The sequence below is a fragment of the Amblyomma mixtum genome, chromosome 6, assembly GCF_055824585.1.
Source record: "Amblyomma mixtum isolate Tamu chromosome 6, ASM5582458v1, whole genome shotgun sequence".
Classification (NCBI taxonomy): Eukaryota; Metazoa; Arthropoda; class Arachnida; order Ixodida; family Ixodidae; genus Amblyomma; species Amblyomma mixtum.
In genome coordinates, this window is record NC_143017.1 from 65,423,807 (window position 1) to 65,451,397 (window position 27,591).

General features: G+C 46.9%; 1 protein-coding gene across 2 annotated transcripts in view; it reads left to right on the plus strand.

Moving 5' to 3' along the window:
* LOC149339254 (uncharacterized) overlaps positions 1-13,453 on the plus strand; it is an 87,329-nt gene extending 73,876 nt beyond the window's left edge. For both annotated transcript variants that reach the window (XM_089548001.1, XM_089548002.1), the window contains 4 exons: positions 439-563; positions 1,790-1,878; positions 7,489-7,636; positions 13,291-13,453. In XM_089548001.1, coding sequence (XP_089404127.1) covers positions 439-563; positions 1,790-1,878; positions 7,489-7,636; positions 13,291-13,333 — 405 coding nt within the window. In that variant the 3' untranslated portion in view covers positions 13,334-13,453. The remainder of the gene's footprint in view (positions 1-438; positions 564-1,789; positions 1,879-7,488; positions 7,637-13,290) is intronic.
* Positions 13,454-27,591: the final 14,138 nt, after the last annotated feature.

Genomic DNA, 27,591 nt, shown 5'->3' on the forward strand with positions numbered 1-27,591 from the left:
CCACGTGTTCCTCTAACGAAGCCGATAGCTCTGCTATTAGTCGGCGGCTGGAGACCACACTTGTGGAGGTAAAAGTTAAATTTTTGTTCTTTCATCTCCACAAGTGCAGTCTCCAGCTGATGTCTGATAGTTAGAGCTATAAGCTTCGTTTGAGGCACACGTGGTCCGGAGACTTTTGTCCCCGACTGTACCTCCCTGAAATTTGCATGGATTTAAGTCACTGGTTTGTGCTAATATATTAATATTTTTTCTAGTACTTGTTTGTATGTTTCTTGAATTGAGCATAGGCACCCTCAGCAGTTTGTGGGTTTTATTGTGGATATTCATAAGAGAATAACTGTAAATACACATTTTAGGTTGATTCAAGGCGCATGCAGTACCTTCTCATCATCAGATGTGAACCTATTGAGCCATGGATGTTGTGCTTGCTTGGTGCAGGTGGTGACACTGACGTACCGATTCGGGGCCACCAGCTCTCAACTACTTGATGAAGATCAGATCAAAACAGTGGCGAACATGAGAGTGCTTCATGGCTTCGAGGCACTCCGGCAAGCAGCCAAGAGGCAAGTCTCTCTACCCCTATCTCCCCTGCATTTGTACTGCTTAACAGTGTTTGTTATTTTTTGATTGGACAGCGCACTAGAAAGTACTGCAATTTTGTGCTCAGATACATTTTCGTCACGTCGGGTACTTATTTTTGGACACAAAAGTTTGCTAGATGCGGGCGTGCAGGAAAGCATTGTTTTGGTGCCGTCACTCAAACTGATCACCTGAAATGCATATGAGTACAGGGAGACGTGCATGCTCTATCTGGTTGCATGTTGTAACATACTGAATGAAGCAAGATTAATATTTGGGGGACTGCTTCGTGAAGTAACGCTACGAGAAATTTTTTTCCGAATGCATGCATCCTGTAAACTTTTGCTGACAACTGGATATGCGTTTGACAGTAAATGTGTGACGAGGCTATGTATAATGCTATTACCGTATTTTCCGGTGTATAACACACACCCGCCATATATGCTGGCTGTCATTCACCGTACTTGTGAGAAATTCTTAAACAATGCTAAGTGATCGAAAAAGGCAACACTCATGCCATACCCGCCCATGTTTTAGAAAAAACGAAAGAAAAAAATGAAAACTCTCCCATATGTCCATAACAACATTTTATTTCTACTTAAAAGCTGCGAAGTCTTCATCTTCTAATGCCCTATCAAAAAGTTCGCCCATTTCTGAGGCAACACGGCTGAAAAATTCTCTTCATACTACATACATAAGTACTACGTACACAGAGCAAAGTTGCAAAGGGTGGCTAAAAAAGAACACCGGATTGTCTTGGCTTGACAATGGCGAGATGTGGGATTGTTGCCATCTTTTGGCATTTCACATTACTTTTGCTTGGGGCCTCCGAAGCGGTCGCGTATTTGTGATCCCGGAAGTCGTCATCCCCGCCGTTTCATGATTAAGTTCACCTAAAAAAAGTTGCGCATGGCAGTCCCCATATTGAAGTATTAACCGTGTTACAACCGCGTCATTGGTAGTGATATTATTTGGGTGAAAAAAGCTTGAACATGAACCTCAGTAATTTCTGAACTCGCAAAAAAAAAATTTGCGTATAAGACGCTCCCTTGTATAGGACGCACCAGCAAGATATTTGAAAAAAAAGCCGCGTCTGATACACCGCAAAATATGGTATGCACAACGCACCATAACGCATGGTACAGCGTACAGTCATTCGAGCACTAAGCTGCAACAGGTAGAAGCATATTTAACGAGTGCTTGCATGCAGGTCATTTGCAAAGGCTGGAGGCAAGAGGCAGCCGTGCAAAGAGCTGCAGCCGTTTCTTGGAGCATTCGAAGATGAAGGCCAAATTGATGGTGAGCTGTTCGCGTCATTTGTGTCATGATAAAGTGCATCATTCTATGGCACAATCTTTTTTGCAGAGCGATATGTTTGTTGTGCTCCTCACTTAAAGGCATCTACAATAGCGTAATCACCCCATGCACATAGCCGGACCTTGTGCCTCGCGATAACTTAATTTTAATGAGATGAGGTATGTGATGCTAGCAAGATTTCAGCAGACACCCTGAAATGCCGCTCAAGGTAACATCCTGAAAGGACTGCTCTGCACACTGCATGTAAACAGGAGGCAAGAGCCAGCAACATGGCACATGTACATTGGAAGACTGACCGTAAGGGGAGATGCTCCTCGAAAACACTTTCTCTTTAATACTATAACCAAGGTTATGAAACTGTGGTCTCTGATAGAGTTTTTGATGCTGATTCCAAATATGCTTTTAGTTTATATGTAGCTTTATTAGTTTTTGTTTAGGAGAGTCCTCAAAACTACAATATAGGGCTTTTTGTGCACACTTTTTTATAAGTAAATATATGTTTACAGCAGCTTGCAGTAGCTCATTTTGCTGCTGTAGTAATGTGGTATGTCAATATCTACTTCAAATTTATTCATATTATCCCATAATTGTAAAAAAAATTCAGGAACACCAAAGTGTATATTTTGAGCACTATGAGTCTAACATTCTGAATATTTTCAAAAAAATGTAGAACAGATATTGAAAATTAAAATAGATATCAACATTCTACACACTTTGAAGAGACTGTGTGCAAAATTTTATCCAAATATGACAATTTTATTATGTACTTGAAAGTTAGTGCACAAAACGTAAAAAATGCTGCATGTAAACAGGAGGCAAGAGCCAGAAACATGGCACATGTACTATCGCGCTCAATATGAGTTGCAACGCGCGGTCATCGACCTGGGCTCGTTCCGTGGTGTGCCTCCTCCAAACAGTCGCTCGGAATTCTGGAAGAAACTGCTGTTCCAGGAAACAACAGCACCCCCGCTAAGGAAAAGGTTTCTCGCAGAATTCCGAGCGACTGTTTGGAGGAGGCACACCACGGAACGAGCCCCGGTCGATGACCGCGCGTTGCAACTCATATTGAGCGCGATAGTACATTGGAAGACTGAGCGTAAACGGGCAGCACGACAAGATGCTCAGTCCATGCCAACACATTTTTACTCCACAAAGCTCTTGTAACTGTGCTAAAACTAAAACACAATTGCAGAAGTGCAAGGTGCACAAGCTAGCACTGATCATCCGCAATACCATCGATGTAATCAGCACGAAATTTTTTAATGTGTACCATTTGCACATCTGTTTTGCTTGCCAGGATCAGTACTGCAGGGCATTCTATGCATTGACACATGCAAAGTACATGATGTGCGTTGGTGACTCTCTGCCCAACTCTCGAAATCTTCAGATCATGCCAAAGCATTATTGCAGCTTGAGATTGTAGTGGCCTGTGCATATTTAAAACCGAATGGCTTAGTTAGGGCTGTCACACTTATGGCGTGAACTTCCCACCAATCTGGCTCTCCTTCGTGCCCGGTTGTTTACTACTTTTACTGTGATGTTCTCTCTCAGTGCTTGCTTGGTTCAGGTTATCAGAGGGTGTCAAACATACCGTATTTACTCGCGTAATAGGCGCACTCGCATAATAGGCGCACCCCTAGTTAGGGCACGAAAAATCAGATTTTTTTATTTCCGCGCATAATAGGCGCACCCCGAACTTGGCACTGTGATCAATACTGTATTTACACGATTGCAAGCCGACGCCTCGCCACCCCCCGTTTCCCAATCTTTATTTTAACGAAGTTTTTGCTGAACTGACTACTAGTCCCAACTAGTGCTGCTGCCGTTGCAGCTGCTGCGGACCCACAGCGCGTACAACGACATCGCGTAGAACAGCCGCACACAGTTTTCAGGGATGCTCACTTTAAACGTCTGTTCGGAAAGCTTCATCTCCAGCCGGAAACGTTCCCGACTTAGGCCCGCGAAAACCTCGGCGCTTGGAGTCGCGTACAAAAATTTAGGACGCCGCAGTCGCAACTGCCGCACTTCTCGGCCACGTCGTATTTTCCGACCTGCCGCACGCTTGCCGCGTTCGAGAGCAAACTCCCAGCCGTGTAGCTGTTAAGGTGCTTGCCCGTCGAGCGAAAACATCAACGCTCCGCGGCAAAGCCATAAACCACGATAACTATCGCGCTACCGCAAATCCCGGCACTTGACAGCAAAAAAAAAAAAAAAATGAGCTGGAGATGCTGATGGCGATATAGATAGCGAAAGCTCGCGGCGGAGGAAAACGATGATGATGATGATGAGCTTGGCCTTGGGCGGTGTCTGGAAGCTCCTGTGCGCGTGTGTGGCCTCCGCGATCAAGCGCCCGTTGCGCGCAGCCGGAGCCGATCGCGGAGGCCTCGGCGCGTGCATTCCGAAAGTTTCGGTGCGGCCCTTACACGGACCTTTTTTTTTTTACATTTTCTTCGCGAAAACGGGGTGCAGCGCGTGCACGAGTGCGTTTACGTGGTGTGCGCAATTTTGCGAGTCGAAAAATATCCGGACATTTTACCCCGCGTAATAGGCGCACCCCGAACTTTGAGCCGGATTTTCTGGAAAAAAAGTGCGCCTATTATGCGAGTAAATACGGTATTACTGACTTGATACTTTGTAGGCAACGGTTTTCCTTCATCAGTGCCGTTGCCTAGTGTGTGTATTCAGCTAAAGCCTTCTCCTATTGCAAGGCTTGTTTGAAACATTGACAGTCAAAATGTGCTGTGAGGAAGTGCTAAGGAGCGTGCAAAATTACTGCGCTGCACTCTCATATTGGTGAAAATCAGTTTTAGTATTTTTAATTGTCTTAGCTTGAAGTCGTAAGCTATTGAATGCATTTTTAAATTTATATTTGAGTGCATATTTGAGCAGTTTACATGACGCCGACCAGTGTTATTTTTACGTATTGAGTGCAACACCACTTTTAAAACCAGCAGGATTTGTTCCCAGATACTGCTGAAAGAAAATAGAGGATTACATTATTTCAATGCTTTTTAAATTTGAAGTCTTATATTTTTGTACTAGGTGCATTGAGAAATTGTTCAGTCTCAATAGTTCCACACAGAATCTGCGGGGCAGTTTTCGGAGAAAATTTTAGAGAAAGGTAATTCTAAACAGCAAAACGTGGCATGTCTTGTCTGGTGTATACTAGACAGAAGAGGCTATCTAATGAGCTCTGCGAAGGGATTTTAGTGCACATGGGCTGCGTTGTGAATTGGGCTGTGCAATCCATGCACTTGCAAACAGGCAGGCACTCAAGAGAAAAAAAAAATGGCTCTTAATAATCGAAAAGATTGGTGGATTTTGTGATACATTTTGTATTTTACCTATGCACTGAAATAATATTACTAATGGTAAAAATTTTGGTATACACCATTTTACGAGGAGCGGGCAGGAGAGGGAGAAATACTCTCAAACACGTGCGCTGCGCGACACCCCACGGTTGCCGTCCTCCCCTGGGCTGATAATCCGGCGCGCGGAGCAACGTCCGCGGCTGCTTAGCGTGTTTGCGTCTGTACAACAAAAGCAGCAATGTTGTACGGAACACGAACGTCTTCTAGACATCACTGTTTTATTGTCGGTTGCGGAAATAGTCGACGAAAGTAGAAAAAAACAAACGCCGCCAGTATGCACGCGCATCATGTTATGCGAAGGTCTCATCACATCTGCGGTGTCCATTTCTTCACCGCTTTTCCGCCGGTCCCGAGTTGCATTGGCAGTGGACGTAGTTGGTGAACAAAAAATACTTGCGCCAACAAAAAGCTAAACGTTAGCGCAGTTTGTGAACGAAATGCAGACAAAAACAAACCCACTGCCTGTGCCTAATGTCGGGCGCGGAACGAAGCGCAGCGCCTGGGTTACCAAACTATAATCTGTGCATAATTTTAAGAGATCAAGTATTTGGACGGCCTTGTCAGAGCTATTTTTTAATTCAGTAGTACACTATGTGAGGACTTCACAAATTTGGCCACAACTTCTTTTCGCCGCCCCACATGATCGTCAATATCGGGAGGGTGTGGGGATCGCCACCTGAAAAAAATAAACATGTCGTTAGTGCAAAAATACTAATTTAATTTGCACAGCATGGCATGAATAGAAGCGGCGACATGAACTTTTACCCAACTGCAAAGTGAGAAAAAATGCAGCCATGGCAACGTAAGATTAAAAAATACACGGCATGCACAGGACGGTAAACTCTGCCATGCATTGTAATAAATTATTCGCCTGAAATCGCATCGAATGCACTGTAAAAAAAAAAAATCCACACTATGCATAGCCGTGCCAGAGATACAACAAACGCAGCGACTTGAGCAGTGCCCCGACCCGATTGAGATTGGAATTCTCAACACAGGTCGGCGATTCTGCCTGTCAGTAAGTGGTAATAGCGTTCCTTAGCGTACCAACCTATTAGATCGTGTAACTGCACATTTTCTGGTATTTGTGCACCAGTAAGTGCTGGCGGGAGCGGAGAAGGCGAGAATGCGAATCGCTTTCAGTCAACTGGCTTGTATCGCTTCATAGTACGAACAGCCCTACGCAAGCGGCAGGAGGGGCCGAATTTCAATTTCATAGCGCGTATCTCCGCAAACAAGCATTCTAATCATCAAAGTGGTTTCGTTTCGGTCATGTACTCGCTGTTTCCAAAATGTTCAGTTTGTAAACGGGGTACTCTGTCGCAAGCCTAGCATCTAAACTGTCACACTCGCCATGTCCGAGCAGGCAGCGAAAGCGTTCATGAAAAACTGCGCTCCACGAAAAACTAGATAATCATTGCCCTCCGCGACCTTGTGTTTCAACACATTTTGCTTTCGTTTTTCTAACATGCAACACTGTGCCACGTTTGCCCTACAGGCAACCGGCGACAAAAAAGCACGCGTGAACTGCGAGCATGGCACTCACCGATGCTGATCGTTCGCTGCGTCGAGGAATGGTCGCTTGCTCCCAGTTGGTTATTGCAGGAGCTAATGGCATAGCACACACGAGGATTGACACGAGGCGAACGCTCATCCAAAATTTCTAGGCTTGGCAGGAATAAAACGGGCGAATGACACTTTCAGAGATCGCACGCTGCTTCGGCTGCAGCCCACCGGCTGCAAATTATCAGCCCAAGATGGCGTCGGCGGTAGGCGGCGCTCGAGTAAAACAAACATGGCGGCGCCCAGGTATCGAAACTAAAATCATGTATACTGGACCTTTTCTTATTGCTTATTCAAAATTTTTTATTCAAAGTTTCTATCGAATGAAGTCTATTGTATTTTTTTTTTTTTTCAATCAGTCCTTGACATTTGGTAACTGCGGTTTAAATTTTCCCTATCCAATCATAACATCACAAAGGTGAAGGTCAGCTCACAGTTTCACTTTCTTCAAGGGCTGGTTATTTCTTTGTATAGTTCGTACTTGCAGACAAAGGCACAAATTTTGAGAAGCTTGGCTGGGCTGGGAAAGTGGTTAACTAATTAGCCGCAATCATCACTTGCCATTTAAGGAGGGATGAACACACAAATCCAAAGCACGCACACATTTCTCTTGTGTGCCCCTTTTTCATCGCTGTGCACCTCGTTTGTTTGCTGGCAGCCCTACCAGTGTCGGGAAGCCTGGCTGAAGAGGTCTTCCTGAAGACTGTTTCGCAAGCAGCCGTGGCCGTCATTGTGAGCGCCGGGGGCGCAGCAACACTCCTCCAGGCGTCCACCTCTGCCTGCTCGTTTGCACCCCTGGAAGATCCGTAAGCCGACCAACATCTCTCTCTCGTCTTTGATTTTAGCGAGAAATGAACGCCAAGCTAGTTCGAGTTATCTCTCTCGTCTTTAAGGGGGGATGTGGGGATCAGATCACAAAAATCACGAAAAACGTTGATTTTTGAAAAGTACACTTTTTGGCATCTCCAACACTGTTTCTATGTTGTACTGAAATATTTTACCCAAAAATAAACTTTAAGCGCTACAAATAAATATATTTGTTGGCATCTACACATAGACAGTGCATGCCAGCTCAGAACTTTCAGGCTTGTTTTCTCAAAAGTTTGATTTGAGCTTAATACCTTGTTTGTGGAAAGCGTAGCACAGCAATGGGTGCATGGATTTTTACCCCGTTTGTTTTGTTGTGATCACTCAAATACTATGGTCTGCGTCAAGACAGTCTCAGATTTACCATTTAGGCTCACATGTTTTTATTGCATGATAATTAGAGCATGATACATTCTAAACATAAAAGAAGGTGCATATTGTGTCCTTTATAAAAAAGAGCAGAGAAATTAAAAAAATAAATTAAGAGTCTTGATTTACACCACACTTCTTAGTAAATATTAAAAGCATTTACAGACCTGTAGCTTGTTCTTTTTTTCATGTTAGGCTTTCCACAAGCAAGCAACATGGGGACAACATGTAAACAATGATAAAAGGGAAACTACTAAAGCTGTCATTGTGAAACTTTATATCTGTTTGTTTGATGCTTTTTTAAGCCCGTCTGCAAAATTTCATCACTCTAAGTCGAAAAACAAAAAAGTTGCCTTCGATCCCCTCATCTCCCCTTAATTTTAGTGAGAAATGAACGCCAAGCTAGTTCGAGTTAGAAAACGCAACGATCGCTCCCTCGGAACCCTCCCCTCTTCCTACTCACACCGTTTAAGTTCGCTGAGCCAGTGGTCAACTACTATTCATTAGCTTAAAGCCAAGCTGCAGCTTGCCTGCACTCTCACCTTGATGAAGAAACCGAGTAGGTTTCGAGATGTCATGTTTTCTTGCAAGAACTTGGTTGGCATTCATTTCTCGCTTGAATTGAATTTGCATTCCTTACCAGACAGACCTCTTGTCGTTTCTTTTGAATCTCTCTTGTCTGGGCTGATGTTCACTCTGTCCTCTGGGGCTCCCTGAATGATAGGAGACCTTGAAACATATGTTAGGCCTTCAAATGGCTTGAGTTGATAAATGGATGGATGGATGGAAAGGATTGCTCACTGGCCTAAAGTGCAATAGGAGAAAAGAGGGAAGGGAGGGGATACTATGCATTTAGCATTCAAGACCGGTACTCACCTATGGGGCAGAAACGTGGAGGCTAACAAAGAGGGTTCAGCTTAAGTTAAGGACTACGCAGCGAGCTATGGAAAAAAAGATGATAGGTGTAGCGTTAAGAGATCGGAAGCGGGTGGAGTGGGTGAGAGAACAAACGCGTGTTAATGATATCCTAGTTGAAATCAAGAGGAAGAAGTGGGCTTGGACAGGGCATGTAATGCGAAGGCAATATAACCACTGGTCTTTAAGGGTAAAGGAGTGGATTTCAAGAGAAGGCAAACGTAGCAGGGGGCGGCAGAAAATTAGGTGGGTGGATGAGATTAAGAAATTTGCGGGAATATGGTGGACGCAGCTGGCTAAGGACAGAGTTAATTGGAGAGACATGGGAGAGGCCTTTGCCCTGCAGTGGGCGTAGTCAGGCTGATGATAATGATGATGATGACATTGCGCAGAACGCCAAAGGCAGGTCGAGGGCTCCCCACTGTTTAGAATTGCCTGCAAGTCATATCTGGCTCGCATAGTTTGAGGATCAACTGACCTCTCCTCTATTCATTGAAGTCTCTCTCTCTCTCTCAACCATGGTGTGACTGATTGCTTGCTAAATGTGCCATACACTCACCCAGTGTTTACTTTTTCTGAACCGTGGTGTGATTGATTGCTTGCTAAGTGTGCCATACACTCACACAGTGTATACTGTGTCACGGAGCACGAGAGCTTTAGTCTGGGTCATTTTCAATCTGCAATGTTTATCCTCTCTGCATCTGCCACACTTTTATTGGGCCATGTTCTGTCATTTGTTTTTTGATGTCACATTAAAACGACTAACTTCTTGTCAGGTGAATGCTGGGTCTTGTTCACTGAACCAAAGGACATTTCTAAGATCTTGATTTTACTGTAGTCAAAGCCTTCTCTCTAGATGTAATCTGCAAGTCGTGAAAAGCAGCTAAATCTTGTGCACTCTGTGGAAGACTGTGAGGCATGTGCTTTGTTCCATACTGTTCAGGGATAAGATTCTGGCAGAGGGATAACACGCATACTTTTTAAGACTACACAGAATGAACGCACTAGTACCAGCTGTTATTCTTTGCCAGCAAACCATTCATAAGCATAAACCCTAACAACGTGCGCACGTAGAAAACATTGGCATTCATCCATGTTTATCTGCCATCAAGGATTTGGGAAAAGCTTTTTTGCATATCGTAAAAAGTTAATGTTTTTTTACAAGCTTCTTTTCTCTCTTAAGAAATGCTTTGGGAAAGATCGCAACATAGCATATTTTCGCATTTTGCTAAAACGCAGAACTCAATAGCCTACAGTAAACAGTGGCTCACAACCGCAGGCGGTACAGTGGACTGGCAGATGTTTGTCATTTTTATTTTTAAGTGTCAGTGCACACTCCAATGCAAGTCATTCATGAAGCGACTTTCTATATTTGCTCATTTCTAGGCGCCCTTTATTGTGATGCACACCCTTTTTTCATGCTTCGGCAAAAAAAAAATGAATCTTCTCGCTTAAAACAACCTTTACTGTTGGCTTCACTGTTGGCTCAAGTCAAGTTCGAAACCTTGCTTGCAAGACACTTGAAATGCTCATGAGGCCTCTCAGTATCCATGACCTCAGTAGGCTAGGTAGTGGTCAGAAATACAGCCAACAAATAAACACCACACAGTATTGGAAGCTGTGGCCATTGCCAGTCATAAGGAGGCTTGCGTTAGCACCCTGTCTGTTGCACTTACCGATAAAGAGTTCTATCGTGGCCAATTTTACCATTTTTAATTCAGTACATTGTACCCCCCAGACATGTGCTTGCAGTTGAGCGTTTTTAACTTTTTGACGTCAATCTCTGGTTTTAGCTCTCGCCTTTTTACACGTTTTTAGCTCGTATACAGTAATCCCTCGTTATAACGAAGTCAGCGGGACGGCGAAAAAATTCGTTATAAACGATAATTCGATATAAGTGACCGCTCGAAAGAAAGCTAAAACAGTCGAGATTTAATTGCGCCACAACTGCGAGGAAGCTGGCGGATGACGCCGCGCGGCGTCCGCCAGCTGCGGCGGTTGCTAGGCAACGGCTCAAGGTCGGTCTCTGTGCCTCCTCGGAGCACTGCCACAGCGAAATCGCAAGTTCGTGGCCAGTGTAGCTTTCGCTGCAAATCTTGCGCGTAGCACATTTGTTACTTCTCCCAGCAACTCAGTATTGGTCAGCGATCCTCAAAGATGATACAGTTCAAATTTCTTATACCAGAGTTTATTATCTATATCAAGAACAAGCTTTAGCTCATTTTTGTGATCCAGACGGGATCCAGGCTGATCGACAGGCCGGCAGGCTCGGCTTACTTCACACAAGAAAAATACAAAGCAGCCATGCTGCCATAAAGTCTGCCTCCTAAATTCGAGCAGCGACAGCATGCCTGTGCAAGAGTGAAGCTTTCGGCAACGACGCCGCCTGCAGGAACGCAGGCAGACAAACTGCGCGCTGCTCCCTGACTGCCCTATCGCCGCTAAGCCTAGCCGGTTTTGCATCGATGCCGCAGCTGTTAGTGCTTCGGGACCTGCCAGCACTCAAATAAAGGCGCTACACCCGGCACCCCTTTACTGTCAACCGGCCCCATAATAAAAGAAACTTTAGATTTCCGCGACGCCTTCAGCAACGGAGCTAGCTAGCAGACGGCAGGCGAACCGCATCAGGCAGGAGCAGCACCAAAGCGGATGAAATTTGCTTGTATCGCAGTCATCACCTTTACCCCCAGGGCTTGCTATGAACTTGAACAAACAATACTATCGCGTTTTCAGACGCCGGCGGCCAGCATCAAGGCTGGCAGGCCACGGCCGGTCTCGGCGCGCACGCTCGAGCGAGCGCGTCGAGATCGGCCGTGGGCAGGACGGCCCGGCTCAAAGGAGCGCGCCCTACGTCATCATGACGTTGCGGCTCTCCGCGCTTGCGTTGGCTCCCGCTCCGTCGTTGTATTTGCCGCGGGCGGCCCGTCGATGACATGGCGCAGGCGGCGAGATGCGACCGGACGCTGCGATGCCGTTCGCAACTTCGCCGCGGTGAATCGCACTCGCTTTTCGCACATGTGTCCCCGCCGTAACAACCAAATTCAGTGACCCTACCACGCATTTAGACCGTTTGTCTTGTTGATTGGCGCGAATCGAGTATGACTGGTCACTTTTCCGCATCCAAGACACCGCGGCTTTCTGGCATCGCAAAGCGCGAGGAGAACTTTATTTTTGTGTGGATTCTGTCACGGGGAACACCAGGAATGCGCTTCCGACCGAGATTAACGGTTCGGGCGCGCTGCACCATGGAATTCGGCCTCGCTGAGCAGGGGACACTCGGCACTCTCTTGGTGCACATTACTAGGCAGGTCATCGATCGTGGGTTTGGTACTTTTGTGGCCTGTTTTATGCCTGTATGAGTCTAATTCGTCGGCGGTATTAATTTGGCACTGCATGCGCAAAGGGTCGCCGCCACGGCAGCGATTCCTCAACACGGCGGCGGCGATGCCTCCGCTTGCCACTTCGCTTTAAGCGGGTCAAGCTATTCGTGCGCTTCGAGTAATGCGGCTTAAAATGCATGCGTTTGGGTCGGGACCGAAAGAAATTTCGAATAAAGCGATATTTCGAGTAAAGCGATTTTGGTATAACGAGGGATTACTGTATTTTCAAGGAGCGGCCCTTACATTGCTGGTCTTTAGTTGGTTTTTTGGTTGGTTTATATCTTTCGGAATTTTCCTGTGACATGATGACATGACTACTTCTGTTCGTCTACCGTTACGCAGCATACCTTTCCCTCTGTTTTCCTTCTTCCCCTCATCGTGCTATACATGCACCTATTTCGCATCCATAAAGCTCAGTTGTTAGCTTCGTGTACGTCCTTCCTGTGTGGTATTTGTTTGTCGGCTGTATTTCTGGTCTTGTTCCACCAACTAGCTCAGAAACGAATTTTTCTAGGTAGTGATATCAATTTGCAAAGAATACCCAGCCATCATATTTGTGATGTCGATGACAATTTGATGTTGCTGGCATAGTTTCATTTTCTGACTCAATTCTAACGCACACATCATTACGAGGGGATTTTTTCTGGAAAAAATGTACTTGTTAGAATCGAATCAAAGTTTTTCCTTTGTAAGACTTTTGAATGGAATCACGCAGATCACCTGCATAGCACAATCATCATAGGGCTTGGCTTGTTTCTTGATGCAGTCTACTTTGACTCCCTTTCATAACCTAGGCAAGCCAGATTAAGAGACAACATGCAAATTTGGCAACTTTGTGGCACAATCTTTTTCCTAACCACATACCAAGTAGCCCAGCAACTGTTCTTCCTGTAATTTGTTTGCTTTTTTTTTTCTCTTGTTCTTTGCAGGACCCTACTGGGCCGACTTAGCTGGCTGGATATGTCTGAATAGTGTGCTCCTCCAGAATCAGCTATGGGACCACATTCTTTGTCATCGTCCTAAGCAGCGCAGCGGTGTGTAGTGCTACAGGAAGTTTTAACACCTGTATTAAACAATACTTTTTTTATGTCATTTGTTCTCTGGTGCTTAAATGTTCTCAAAAAAGCAAAAGCACACACAGAGGGTGTTTCACCTAAGACTTTACATAGTTTTTAAAAATAGGCTTTTTGTTTTTGAATAAAAGGGCTTTTGCCAGCATACCATTGTCAGCGGTTTAGAACATCAGAATACACCCAAGACGTGTTAGCTAGCAGGCTGGTTAATCAATGTTGAGTAGTTAACTTTAAAGGGACACTGAGGAGAGCTCTATTAATATTTTTTTTATAGCAAAATCCGATAGTTCGGCATTTCATGCCTTTGTTGCCCCTTGGCCGGCAGCGAAAGATGCATTTATTTCTAAGAAATTTGGATTCGAAGTTGAAATAGTTTTTCCCGCCGCTCTGATTCAAACTTGGGATTCTGCTATGACGACACAGAACTAAGTGACGTGAAACATGACATTCACATGACGTAACGCAGACTCCGTGATTTCTGGCGGCCAGCAGTGCGGCCCAGCAGCAGCCGACAAGAAAGCTACCGCCGGTCGCACGTTGAAGGCATCTATCGGCTATTGCGGCCGTCGCTTCGTTTGCATTTGCACCGGCGTTTTGCCAGCGTTACAATGGATCCCGTTCTCGAAGTCGTCAACGAAGTTCTCGCAAATAGACGCCTTTAGCATACCGTACGTGTACCTTGTTACCGTTAGCGGAATACCGGGAGCCGCCATACCGCTGAGAGCAAGCGCTGATTGGTCCCGGCGCTGCAGGAGCGCGCGTAGCTATTCGGTACGTGGCGCCATCTGGCGACGTCAAGGAGATTTGCGCATGCATTTGCTGCGCCTCAGTGATTCGTAGCTTCTCGTGTCCTAGTGTTGCTAGAACTATTGGTTCTAGCAACACTGTTTTGTGCTATGACGCCATGAAGCTTGTACTTGCGAGTTTGGCCTGTGGCGGCGATACCTGTATTTTGGTTCTTGCTCTTTTCTATGTTACAGGAGCTTTGTTGTCAGTATGAATGGCGTTTTTGTAATCAGGAGCTGGTATTCTGTCGATGCAAGTCAACTTCAATTTCTCCTCAGTGTCCCTTTAACTATTACTGTTAGGCTCCTTAATTATTGAGAGTCGTGCAGACTACCTACCGTAAGTATTATCCACATCCGACTTAGAAGGACGGGGTTATAGGTGGTTATAGGCCAATTGGTAGTACATCTTGAGGAGCAAAGCCACAAAACAAGACGAGACAGAGGCAGGCGACAACACAGGGCCCTTTGTTGTCGCCTGCCTCTGTCTCGTCCTGTTTTGTGGCTTTGCTCCTCACGTTATCCATATCAGTTTTTAGAATTTCGAAAAAAAGCCGTTACCCTCTGTGCTTTGGCCCAACAAATTTTGGCTGTATCGCGCCAATATATACATGCGCTTTGGAGAAGCTTGCAGGCAGTGCAACCTCACCGGTACATGCATCCCGTCGAAATAGACAAAATTTATTGGGCCACAGCACCAAGGGTTAAAAACTGATATGGATATTACTTACGGTGGGCTATGCGCCTCCCAGTAATTAAGGAGCCTAACAGAAATAGTTAAGAAGTTAATTGTTCCTAACAGTAGTAGTTAAAAAGTTAACTATTCAATATTAGTTAACCAACCTGCTATATTTAGCATGCCTTAGCTGTATTCTGACGTACTAACACCATTGACAACGCGAAGCCGAAAAAAACGCTCTTCCAACTCGAGAAGCCTATTTATAAAAATTCTGTCAAGTCTTAGGGGAGACACCCTGCATACTGCAGCAGGTGTTGAGCATTGCTTTGTCTATGCACCTATAGTTTGGTCTTCAATACTGCACTTGTGCCCGGTGATGCGTACTGTAATTTGGCATTTTGCAGGTAAATGTTTTATGTTATATTTTGCAGTAAAATTGGTGAGTCTATAGCCTAAGGTAAAAAAAAAATATAGCCCATGAATGGATTTGGGGCTGGAACAATATTGTTGACATGTGGCTATTAACAACTGGTGTAGGTAATGTTTTTACTTCATATTATGCCAGTTTGCTAAAATTATCCTGATGAATTTACCTATGCATGGGGGTGAGCAAAAAGTTTTTATTTTGATGCTGCTGAAGCCCAAGAACAAGAAATGGTACAAGTATTTTGCGCGATTTTTCGTGCTTTTTCTAAATGTGTGAAATCACAATGTTAGTGGCAGTTGTGCATTTTGGACATCCCATGCCTGGCAAGCACTTGACTTTCTGCCAAGATAAGGCATCAAAGTTTGTGTAGCCACTGTTCCTACTTATGTATGCGCGATCATGGGAAACACACTGATGCAATGCGGTCATAAAGAAAAGTTTGCCGTTGGTGCTTTCTTGAGACTCTGTACAACTGTACAAGTTTATAATTGAAGAACTGATAGCTGGGTGAGTCGGTCATGATCCGTGGTGCAAACAGCGCGGAAAGACGAGGAGCAAAACGGAAAAGACACTACAAGTGCTCGTGGTGTGCTTAGTGTCTTTCAAACAGCATCTTTCCATGCTGTTTGGAGCATAGTTAAGGGGGGACACTGGTCTTAAAAAAAATTTTTATTAATGAAGTCACAGTTACAAAATCTTCAGGGAATATGTATTTTTGTGTGCCGATTCTAAATATGTCATTTAATTTAATTTAAAACAATTCATTGAGTGCTTATGCACTTTTTATGCTAGTATTTTGCGGAGAGTTTTGAAGAAAATTTGCTGCGGGAAACTTGCTGAAATGTATGCCATTGGGTTCTCTTGACACCAAGGAATACAATAAGGGTAAAATTATCATCCTGGCCATCATAGAGCTTAAGTTATAGAGTTTTGAAGTTGTCACTTCAGGAATGAGAAGGAAAGTGTGTATTCCTGTTTCTGAAGTGGCAGCTTCAGTACCCTATTACTCAAGTTCTATGAGAGCCAGAATGATAATTTTACTCTTATTGTATTCCTTGGTGTCAAGAGAACCCAATGGCATACATTTCAGCGAGTTTCCTGCAGCAAATTTTCTTCAAAACTCTCTGCAAAATACTTGCATAAAAAGTGCATAAATTGTTTTACATGAAATTAAATGACATATCTAGAATCAGCGCACGAAAATACGTGCCCTGAAAATTTCATAGCTATGACTAAATTAATAAAATTTTCTTTTCAAGACCAGTGTCTGCTCTTGATTGAGTTTTCACTCATCTCTATTTCTTCCTGTATTAGCTGGAAGATGCTTACCTATGTGTTTCAGTAATTCTGCATCACTGCCACTTGTAATGTGCTTTTAACTTTTTAAATTTTATTGTTTTGCTTACATTCTTCGATGCTCCATGTTTTTGTACACAACTGTTTAGTCTGACTATTTAATCACCCTGACAACCTGTTACAGTTCAAGGCTGTGACTCCAGTGCTTCCGTGCTAATAAAGCTCACGAGATTTTGTCAAGGTTGTGTTGTGGTCAATATGAATAGAAGGGAATGCATGTCTTTTTGTGGTATAAACTTGGGCTGGTGTTCATTCAGTGATTAGGCAGCTCATCACTGGTTCATGAGATGCGTAATAGTTCTAGTACACATACCAAGATCCGGTTCTGCGTGGGGCACATACTGTAGATGCAGCACGTCCATCTTCTGCCAGTTTGTATCGCGTGTTGTGGAAATAAATGCGCCCCGTAAAATGCTTCTCTCAGCTAAACGGGCGCATTGTTCGAGCTCAAATTTCGCATAGAAATGGCATTTGGTCGGCAGAATTGTTTAATACCACGTTTGCTTGGGGTACTTACCTGATTTGAACAGAATAAGTCGGATATTCACATCATCTGCGGCGACGACGAAGGAAATTAAGCTGCTCTGTCAGCTATCGCACTGGTGGCGCCATCTCGTTAGTTGATCGTGAAGAATCAGCAAAGCAGGGGGATTCGGGGGTTTGAAGATGCTCTTTCAACTGGTTTTTTAATGGTCACAGAAAACTTAGCTTGGCAAAACTAAGTTTTCAGCAAGTTAAGTTTTTTGTGGAAATAAATGCGCCCCGTAAAATGCTTCTTTCAGCTAAACGGGCGCATTGTTCGAGCTCAAATTTCGCATAGAAATGGCATTTGGTCGGCAGAATTGTTTAATACCACGTTTGCTTGGGGTACTTACCTGATTCGAACAGAATAAGTCCGATATTCACATCGTCTGCGGCGACGACGAAGGAAATTAAGCTGCTCTGTCAGCTATCGCACCGGTGGCGCCATCTCGTTTGTTGGTCGTGAAGAATCAGCAAAGGAGGGGGATTCGGGGGGTTGAAGACGCTCTGGTTTTTTAATGGTCACTGGTTTTTTAATGGTCACAGAAAACTTAGCTTGGCAAAACTAAGTTTTCAGCAAGTTAAGTTTTTTGTGAGCATTAAAAAAACAGTTGAAAGAGCGTCTTCAAACCTCCGAATCCCCCTCCTTTGCTGATTCTTCACGACCGACAAACAAGATGGCGCCACCGGTGCGATAGCTAACAGAGCAGCTTAATTTCCTTCGTCGTCGCCGCAGACGATGTGAATATCCGACTTATTCTGTTCGAATCAGGTAAGTACCCCAAGCAAACGTGATATTAAACAATTCTGCCGATCAAATGCCATTTCTATGCGAAATTTGAGCTCGAACTATGCGCCCGTTTAGCTGGAAGAAGCATTTTACGGGGCGCGTTTATTTCCGCAACACGCGATATTGAGAGTGCCAGAGGATGAATAGCTGTAAATAATGCAAGCAGGTTACAGTCCTGAAGACATGCTGAAGTCAGGAGGTCTTCATGAGAACAGTGCCATAAAGTGCTACCTTCCACTTTTGCAGGACTGGGTCCCATGTGACAGTGGTTATGCATGTGATATCCGGGGTATTTTTTTCTTTTTAATATCCTGGGACGAACAAACAGGACGAAGTGCTCACCAATACCCTCAATAATGTATTTCCAACCAGCCCCAGCAGTAGCCCTCTTAATTTCAGAGCAGTATCCGGTCAGAGAGACAGTGGTTAAAAAACAAGCAATTGCACTTCTATCAAAACTAAATCTGCAAAAGCTGCGTGCGCAAGTTAGCGGGTCCAGCTATCTTCACCTTGAAATTTTCTTTGCAGCCAAGACACATAAAGGTCAAGTCCCTTTTCAAGCCATTGTCTCTTAAAAGTGTGCATGGCAACTTAACATTCCAACCCAATGGCCATTGAACCTCCCCTGGATGTCCTGGGGACGTTCAGGATGTCTTCAGGACGTCCAAGAGACTTTCAGTGCCCATTGGGCAAGTACTTTCAGCAACACCTGTCAAGTTTATACACTGATTATCCTCTGGCCATAGGGAACTCGGAAGCCCTTGTTAACATTATGTTAGAAGTGTAGGAAACCGTATTGAAAGAAAATAATGAATTTTAATAATTTACAGAACAATTAAACAAAAATAAAAAATCCGAGCATGGCAACTACCACCACCCCTTTCAAAATGGACGCTCCTATCTTCCATCCGTCCAACCAGTGTGTCACTGTCCCTATATTTCAAGGGGCATCGACTCCATGCGGCACGTACGGGGTCACACAGTAGGTAAGATGGCTAACCCGCCGTGGTGGCTCAGTGGTAAGGGCGCACGGCTACTGAGTCGGAGTTCTGGGTTCGAGCCTGGCTGCATTTCAAAGGAAGTGAAACGCAAAGGTGTCCGTGTGCTGTGCGATGTCAGTGCACATTAAAAGATCCCCAGTTGGTAGAAATTATTAAGGCGGACGAACACCTTTCCTGGCTATGTCAACGATTTCATGTCTGCAAAACGTGTCAGCAGTAGTGGCGGAGAACTATAAATAGATACAGTCTAAAAAGTGGTTATAATCTGAGGGGGGTGGGAGGATGCCAGGCTAAATATTTTGTGCCAATTAGATCATTAGTTAGTTAGAACAAAAAAAAAACGGCCAAAAGTGGGCGTAGTCGAGCGCAAAATTTGAATCGCCGGAAGTGTACCGCGTCTCGCCCTCACGTGACCGAAAAAGTGGAGTTTACACGCGGCGCACAATTTGAATGTCCGAAATGAATACAGAGGTGAAACGATGGGGGCTTTGGAGTTAATCGAAATCTAAACAATAATAACAAATTATAGCAACGTAAATTATGATGAATTAAGGTGCATTAGAGTGAATTAATTATAAGTTATGGTGGATTAATGTGGGTATAATCGAGCGCATCCGCAGAACTTTTTCCAGGGGGGTGCACCCGATGGCCGGGTATGGGGTAGGCGGTAGGTTGGCGCCAAGAAGGAACCATTTGCGGTCTAAACTGCGCACATGAAACAAAAATTAGAAGCAACAAATTAGTGCTGGCTTGGAGAAATTTCTCTTCAATGTCGCCTTGCTCACGCTACCTTCTAAATTAGACGCTATCCCGCGGCTATGCCATACCTTATACGCAGACGACATTACCCTCTGGGTTTCAACAGGCAACGATGCTGAGGTTGAATCCGCACTTCAACAAGCGGTCGATGTCATTAAGCGCCATGTAGCCGCAGCCGACCTCTCGTGCTCCCCTTAGAAGTCCGAGCTGCTGCTCATCCGAGGTCAACCCGGCCTCCACGGCCATCCTCCCATCTGCATTACTGCTAGTGGTCAGCCCATACGCGAAGTATCCACCATTAGGGTATTGGGGCTCCTCATCCAGAGCAATCGGAAAAACACCGACACTCTATAGCTAAACTTACAGTCTCTGTATCGCAGACCATTCGTCTAATTCGTCGCATTGCTAATAAACAAAGGCATGCGAGAGGCATACCTCCGACGTCTTGTTCAGGCGTTTGTTATCAGTCGCCTCACATATACCCTCCCTTACCTCTACCTTAGCTGCCGACAGCCATACAAGGCGGCTCTTCATCTCCCCCACCGGACCCCCACGTATAAACTACTGGCATTAGGGGTCTACAACACTGTGACGGAGCTCTCGGAAGCTCATCTCACTTCTCAGTACGAGCGTCTCACTCACACCTCCGCGGGACGTCACATACTCGACAAGCTTGGAATACGCTTCGAAACAACCACACCCGACAGGGTCCAGCTTCCACACCATATCCGCAGTAACCTTATCGTTACCCCTCTTCCTAAAGATATGCACCCAGAGTATCATGTCGCTCGCCGCAAGGACAGGGCTAAATCTCTGCACAAAAAAATTGGCAGTGGCTTAGCTCTGGTTAAGCCTGGATATACAAGCGAAAAGCTGCAGTTATGCTCTGTTTGACGTCATGGCTGTCGCAGTTCGCGCACAATCCACTGGGAGTACCACGAGAGCGGTGTAGATTTTGAGCCAAGTCCCTCGCTACCGCTTCTGGGTCTTCTTTTCTTCCTTCCATGGCGAATGTCTGCGCCTCTTCTACGACCGCCGCCGCCGCTCACACGTGCGTTCTCGCAACGCCTTGCGAAAGAACCTTCTCTTGCGACGGCGGCGGAGACCGCGCAGCAGCGGCAAGGGGTAAGCCTGTGGCGAGGAGGAAAAGAGGACGATGGAGCGCGCGCCGCGGCGCGCGGCCTCTTTTATGTCCGCCACCGCCGCTGGGGCGTTATCGCAACGTTTTGCGATAACGCGATAAGAACCGCTAGCAGCGGCGAAGGGTAAACAGGTGGCGAGGAGGAGAAGGGAGGGGTGCTGAGGAGGAGGAAGGGCGCGCCGCGGCGGCGCCAAGCGGTGGCTCACGCGAAGCGCGGTGTTGCCGAATATTCCGACCACGAAGCTTTTTCGCTTGCGGTTGTAAACTGCTGTGGACGGCCGCTAGTTGCGTGCTCCATTCCCGTCAGATCGCCTGAAGAGGCCGAGGAGGCGGCCATAGCCTTGGCGATGGTCTCCACCTCTGCAGAAACCATCTTCAGCGATTCTAAATCTGCGATTCGTAATTTCGCCAAAGGCCGGGTCTCCCCTATCACCCTCTCTCTCCTCCACTCCACCAAACTTTAACTCCGCCCAATCCAATTTATCTGGGTCCCTGCGCACTCATCGCATCCAGGGAACGAGGCGGCCCACAATTATGCCCGAGAATTCGTCGACCGGGATGTGGTGTCGCCCGTCTATGGTTACATTTCATGACATAACCATGCACTACCGCTTAGGTAGACTTCTAGCTATATCCCCCCGCACATAGTTCTCTCCAAACCCCAAGAAGTTGCGTGGAGGCCACTCCAAACGAACACCTTCCCTAACCTCGCGATATATGCCCGCAGATACCCTGGGGTCTACTCCCCTTCCTGTCCACTGTGTGGCCAACATGCCACTCTATCCCACATCGGGACTCCCCCCCTCGAGGCTTGCAGCTCTCGAATCCAGACCAGTGGGAGGCCGCATTGCTCAGTGCCGACTCGGACACGCAGATCCGGGTTGTGACAAAAGCCCTAGAAGTCGCCGAAAGCCACGGGCTCATGGCCACTTGATGGGGCTGTAACCCCACACCATCAGATACATTTGTCGACGAAAATAAAGTTTATCCTCCTCCTCCTCTGGCACAACGCTGTCAATGCCAACGCATGCAGCGCACATCTGTCACTACCGCCACAAAAAAGCGGTGTCCGCTGTCCCAGGGGCCAGTTATGCTCCTTTCCTCTGCTTTCGAAGCTCCCGCTCCTCATCGTTTCGTAGCTTAAAGCGCCACTAAGGTGTCCACTGTCCCAGGGGGCCAGTTATGCGCCTTAAATTTTCTTTATCTGAAGATCAAATGAAGGTGGATTCTCCAGATACGCTGACCTTGGCTTTACCTACCGTAGCGAAGCCTTCGCTTCAAAAAATTACATATGTCCACAGTCCCAGGGGGGCCAGTTATGCGCCTTAAATTTTCTTTATCTGAAGATCAAATGAAGGTGGATTCTCCAGATACGCTGACCTTGGCTTTACCTACCGTAGCGAAGCCTTCGCTTCAAAAAATTACATATGTCCACAGTCCCAGGGGGGCCAGTTATGCGCCTTAAATTTTCTTTATCTGAAGATCAAATGAAGGTGGATTCTCCAGATACGCTGACCTTGGCTTTACCTACCGTAGCGAAGCCTTCGCTTCAAAAAATTACATATGTCCACAGTCCCAGGGGGGCCAGTTATGCGCCTTAAATTTTCTTTATCTAAAGATCAAATGAAGGTGGATTCTCCAGATACGCTGACCTTGGCTTTACCTACCGTAGCGAAGCCTTCGCTTCAAAAAATTACATATGTCCACAGTCCCAGGGGGGCCAGTTATGCGCCTTAAATTTTCTTTATCTGAAGATCAAATGAAGGTGGATTCTGCAGATACGCTGACCATGGCTTTACCTACCGTAGCGAAGCCTTCGCTTCAAAAAATTACATATGTCCACAGTCCCAGGGGGGCCAGTTATGCGCCTTAAATTTTCTTTATCTGAAGATTAAATGAAGGTGGATTCTCCAGATACGCTGACCTTGGCTTTACCTACCGTAGCGAAGCCTTCGCTTCAAAAAATTACATATGTCCACAGTCCCAGGGGGGCCAGTTATGCACCTCAAATATTCTTTGTCTGAAGATCAAATGAAGGTGGATTCTCCAGATACGCTGACCTTGGCTTTACCTACCCTAGCGAAGCCTTCGCTTCAAAAAATTACATATGTCCACTGTCCCAGGGAGGCCAGTTATGCACCTCAAATTTTCTTTATCTGAAGATCAAATGAAGGTGGATTCTATAGATACACTGACCTTGGCATTACCTACCGTAGCGAAGCCTTCGCTTCAAGAAATTACATTGCTGGTGGCGGTGGTGGTGAAAAAATTTATTAGGAAAGGACAGGAGGTATGTTTGGATCAGCGTATATCGCAGCATGGTCCCGGACCCTGCACCCAGCGCTTAGCGGCTCTAATGTCTGTGTCAGTGGTTATGGTGCTTGGCTGCTTACCTGAAAGACGTGGGTGCGAGCCCGGCTGCAGCGGTCGAATTTCGATGGAGGCGATATTCTATAGGCCCGTGTACTCTGCGATGTCAGTGCACGTTGAAGAACCGTGGCGGTCTAAATTTCCGGAGTCCTTTACAACGGCACCTCTGAGTATACCAAAATGGCGAGCTGGGGGTAGGGTTCGCGGCCTACCTGGGCACTAAGGCCGCCGCATCCCTCAGCCTGCTCCCCAAATGGGAGCAAAACCTGATCGTCGCAGGCACCCGAGAGCCGCACGTCGCGGACAAGCTTCTGCGCGAATTTGAACTGACAACATCGAAGGGCCGGTTCTCCATGCATGGTGTTGGGACTGGGTGTCCGAGCCAGGAAACGGTCGAGGCGACGGTGAGTCAAATGACTTTTATGTACAGTATGTACAAGAGCTTTTACATGATACAAGGGCCAAGAGCACCACGGGCTAGCACAAAGAAGGGCGGCCCCGGCAGCGAGCGTAGCTCCGGCGTGATGGCTCTTCTGCTGCCCGTCTGCTGCTCGGGCTCAGCGCGGCTCCGTTTTTAAAGCCGCCGGTGTCGGTTGCGGCACGAGAGATGGAACACCGGGCAGAGGAAGGTGAGCCGCAGTCCATTATTAGTTATAAGGAAATTACGAACTATTACAAGACGGAGAGGCGACGTTACCCCGATCCTCACAAATCGCTTACCAGAGAACTAGCAAGCGATCTACAGGCAGATACAGGCAGTATCCTTCCCGCACCCTTACCTTCAACACAAGATGTACCCGGAAAGGTACCAGAAGGAATGTGATTTCTGCAAGACTGAGTTAGGCACGCTCCAACATGTCATTGGATTTCCAAAGGTAAAACCTTGCGCAAACAGTAGAAGAAAATTTCTTCTACTGTTTGCGCAAGGTTTTACCTTTGGAAATTATGAACCAACTCGCCCAGAAGAAAGTACTTATGTCATTGGAGTATGCAAATTCATCAAGGAGATCCCCCCACCTCTTACCTGTCCCACTATCCCACCCCATCCCTCATCCTCCCTTACCGAGCGATGGGAGACCTTGCTAACCAGCCCCGCCGTGGAAGACCAACTCGGCGGCCAGGGATGCATATGGGTCCCGTGAAGAGGGAACCACTCCCATCGACGGCGTCTAAGCATGCGTCGTATTTAGCTCGAGCAAATAAAGCTGTTTCTCTCTGTCTCTCTCGGTTGCGGCAGCCAGCAGTTGAAATCCTCCAATCAGGTCACGGCACTGGCCACCGTCCAAATTAGACCAATGGTCGAGAGGCGACGGCCGGCGAAGCGTCGTAAGGAGTTCGCACCGACGGAGGGGCGGGGAGGAGGAAGGTTTGGTTTGGTTTAACGTCCCAAAGCGACTCAGGCTATGAGGGACGCCGTAGTGAAGGGCTCCGGAAATTTCGACCACCTGGGGTTCTTTAACGTGCACTGACATCGCACAGTACACGGGCCTCTAGAATTTCTCCTCCAAAGAAATTCAACCGCCGCGGCCGGGATCGAACCCGCGTCTTTCGGGTCAGGTCCGTGCCCGGCGCCGGCGTGGCGGATGATTCACGCTGCAAGCCGCGACATGTCCGAGAAAGTCTGGGCCTGCTTTGAGCGACGGCGGGCGCGCAGCGCTGGTTTAGACAAGCCAGCCAGCGAAATGTGGGCGCCAGCACAACAACGGGCAGCTGAAACTCACTGGCGACGTGTGCCGCGGCGTCATCACTGTGGCCAAGCACGAGACCAGTGAGTCCCTACAAAATCAAGATCCAGTGGCGCGCTGGAGAGCTTGCCGATATCCGCAAGCTTGGCAAGTCAGACGTCGCGGCGCTAACCTTCGTGGGCAAAGTGGTGCCGCGATACGTGCATTATAACTCGGAAATCACCCTTGTGCGTGCGTACAAGAAAAAATCGCTGAGGCTTAGCTAAGGTTAAGCCTAGTGAGATGCGAAGCATATTGATGGCTAGGCTTGGTAATACACGGCTTTCCTTGGTTGACGTTCATCCCGCTCTTCATCGGTCTCTGTGGCACGCTGAAGCTTTTGCTTCTCGTTCAAATCAGCCCTGCTTCTAGGCGGCATCCCAACACCTGGCCGCCTCGTAAGTGCCCGGATAGCGAGGCAAGCTCAGCTTTATACTGCTGCTGTAGCGTCACGTGGTCAGCTGCAGCGCCTCTGGTGTGGAGCCTCCACCGCCGCGGCCGACCGCGCGAGCCGGCAGCCCATCTCTCCTCTGCTGTGACGTCATGTTGTCACGTGGTGTCACGTGGTCACGCTCAAGGTCAATGGTAGCTCCACCGCCGCGCTCGACGGGCTGTAGTGTAGCTCTAGTAATATGCTTCGCATAAAATTGGCAGAGGCTTAGCTTGGTTAAGCCCGGTAGGTTGCGAAAGCAAACGAGGCCTTGGTCGAAACACCTTATATATACACATCCACGCGTAATCTTCTCTCAGAGAGACGAAGGGAAGGATAGAGAGAGAGCAGCAGCGGCGTGGTTACCCTGGGACTGCGGCGACGAGCCGAGCTGGTCTCCAGTTTTCTCTCCGCTTGGTGTGACGTCACCACAGCGAGCGCCTCCTCGCGGCTGCGGCGCGCAGCACAGGTGCGCGGCGCGGCGTGGTTACCCTGCGCACGGCCGGACTGAATGCAGCGGAGCGCGCTCTCTCTTTCCGGCCTGCGTGATGGGGGCAGTTGCCGCCTGCGGCCGCAGCTTGGAGGCGGCGCTGCTGCCCTGCCCCTCCGCTTGCGCCGCCGCGCTTCGGAATGCATGCGCGCGTATGCTGCGGCTTTCTCGGGCTCGTTACGATTGCCGGACATGAGATAGCATGCGTGCAGAAATGTACCATAATCGACTTTCGCTTCCTAGGATCGTACAGGAGCAGTTGGCGAGCGGAAAAATAGTAACAGAACCACTCCGCCACGCATTTCTGGCGAGTTCGTTTAACTAATTTTTCATTCTCGGTCATTGAAGGATTTCACTGCATCGCTGTGCGGTAAAGCTACCGGTAAACGGTAGCAGTGCGCTCAATATTAATAGTAAATAAAATAAGCTCTGACATTTCACTCAGTAAAGTGCACCGATCAAAATGCAAGATACCTTTTATTTACGGTACCAAAAATTTCGCAGCAAGACACAACAAATCTAGTATTACATGCGAGCTTGCTGGCGAAAGATCACGACTCTTTAACGTTTTTAAATGCTAAACACCCTCTTACTGCTTCAAAAATTTGCCGTCAGATTAAGTGCGAATAATGCTTTCATAACACTAAACTGCTCATTGCTATAGCAAATAGCTTGAACATCGTCGTGTTCGCAGAGTAATTGTCCGTCACAATGCGGACAATAGTGAATCCACATGACTCTACAGCCGATATCACCTCTTTAGTCCATGCAAACAAGTCCCTTCCGCTGAGCTGTCTGGTGAAATAGTAAGCGCACGGTATTTTATAGTTGCTTGTGACACCGTGAAGTACAAAACACAATACTCGGTTTGCTAAAGTTGTCTTCGAGTTGGATGGCACGTTTTCGTTCGGTCTGTCTTTGAAGCCAAAGACTGTATCTGACTTTCTGTCATAAAGACATTTGGGCTTTATAGCAGCCTCGTCTATTATTAGAGACGCCATGTGCTGCTTGCTGCTGAGCATCGAAGCTTCCTGCACCAGCCTCTCTTGAACCGCAGAGCTTATCCCTGATGACGTTGGGGTTGGTCCCATGTATCGCTGGAGCGTGCATTTGGCTGGCAGCGTTAAAAAGCCAGACGTTCGGGCGTGGTCATAGCCTTTTGGCGAAAGAAATCGCCAGATCACACACTCGCGAATGATTTCCTCTGGGTAACATGGCGTCTGCATTTCGTAACATTCCACTTGGTGCAGGAGAAATGATGCCTTTTTGTCGCCTCCCTGCGCATTCGCCACTATCTTCTTTAGTGAAGAGTGGCTTTTGCTGGCACGGTAGTACTCAACCACTTTCGTTTCAGCTGTAAGATCTCGCAAGACCTTCGTGTACCTTGAACGGTAATAAGTAACATGCGAGCGAAGTCGCCCGATCATTGCGAGGTATCGACTTGCGCGCTCAGTGGCATCGTTCCTCGTTTGTGTGCTTATATCGAGCATCGTGCGCTTTTCAGGGGCATCGGTGGCTGGGCTGTGAACATAATGCTCCGAATCTTCTGTGTCTGCTTTCCGCTTGACTGGGCGTCGCGGAGGCACAGGTTCTCGATCTGTGGGATCTCTCCGAGCTTTCTTCGCGCATGGTGCCTTGTACAAGGGGTACCCTTCAAAAACAGTAGGCACAGCCCCTGGAAGC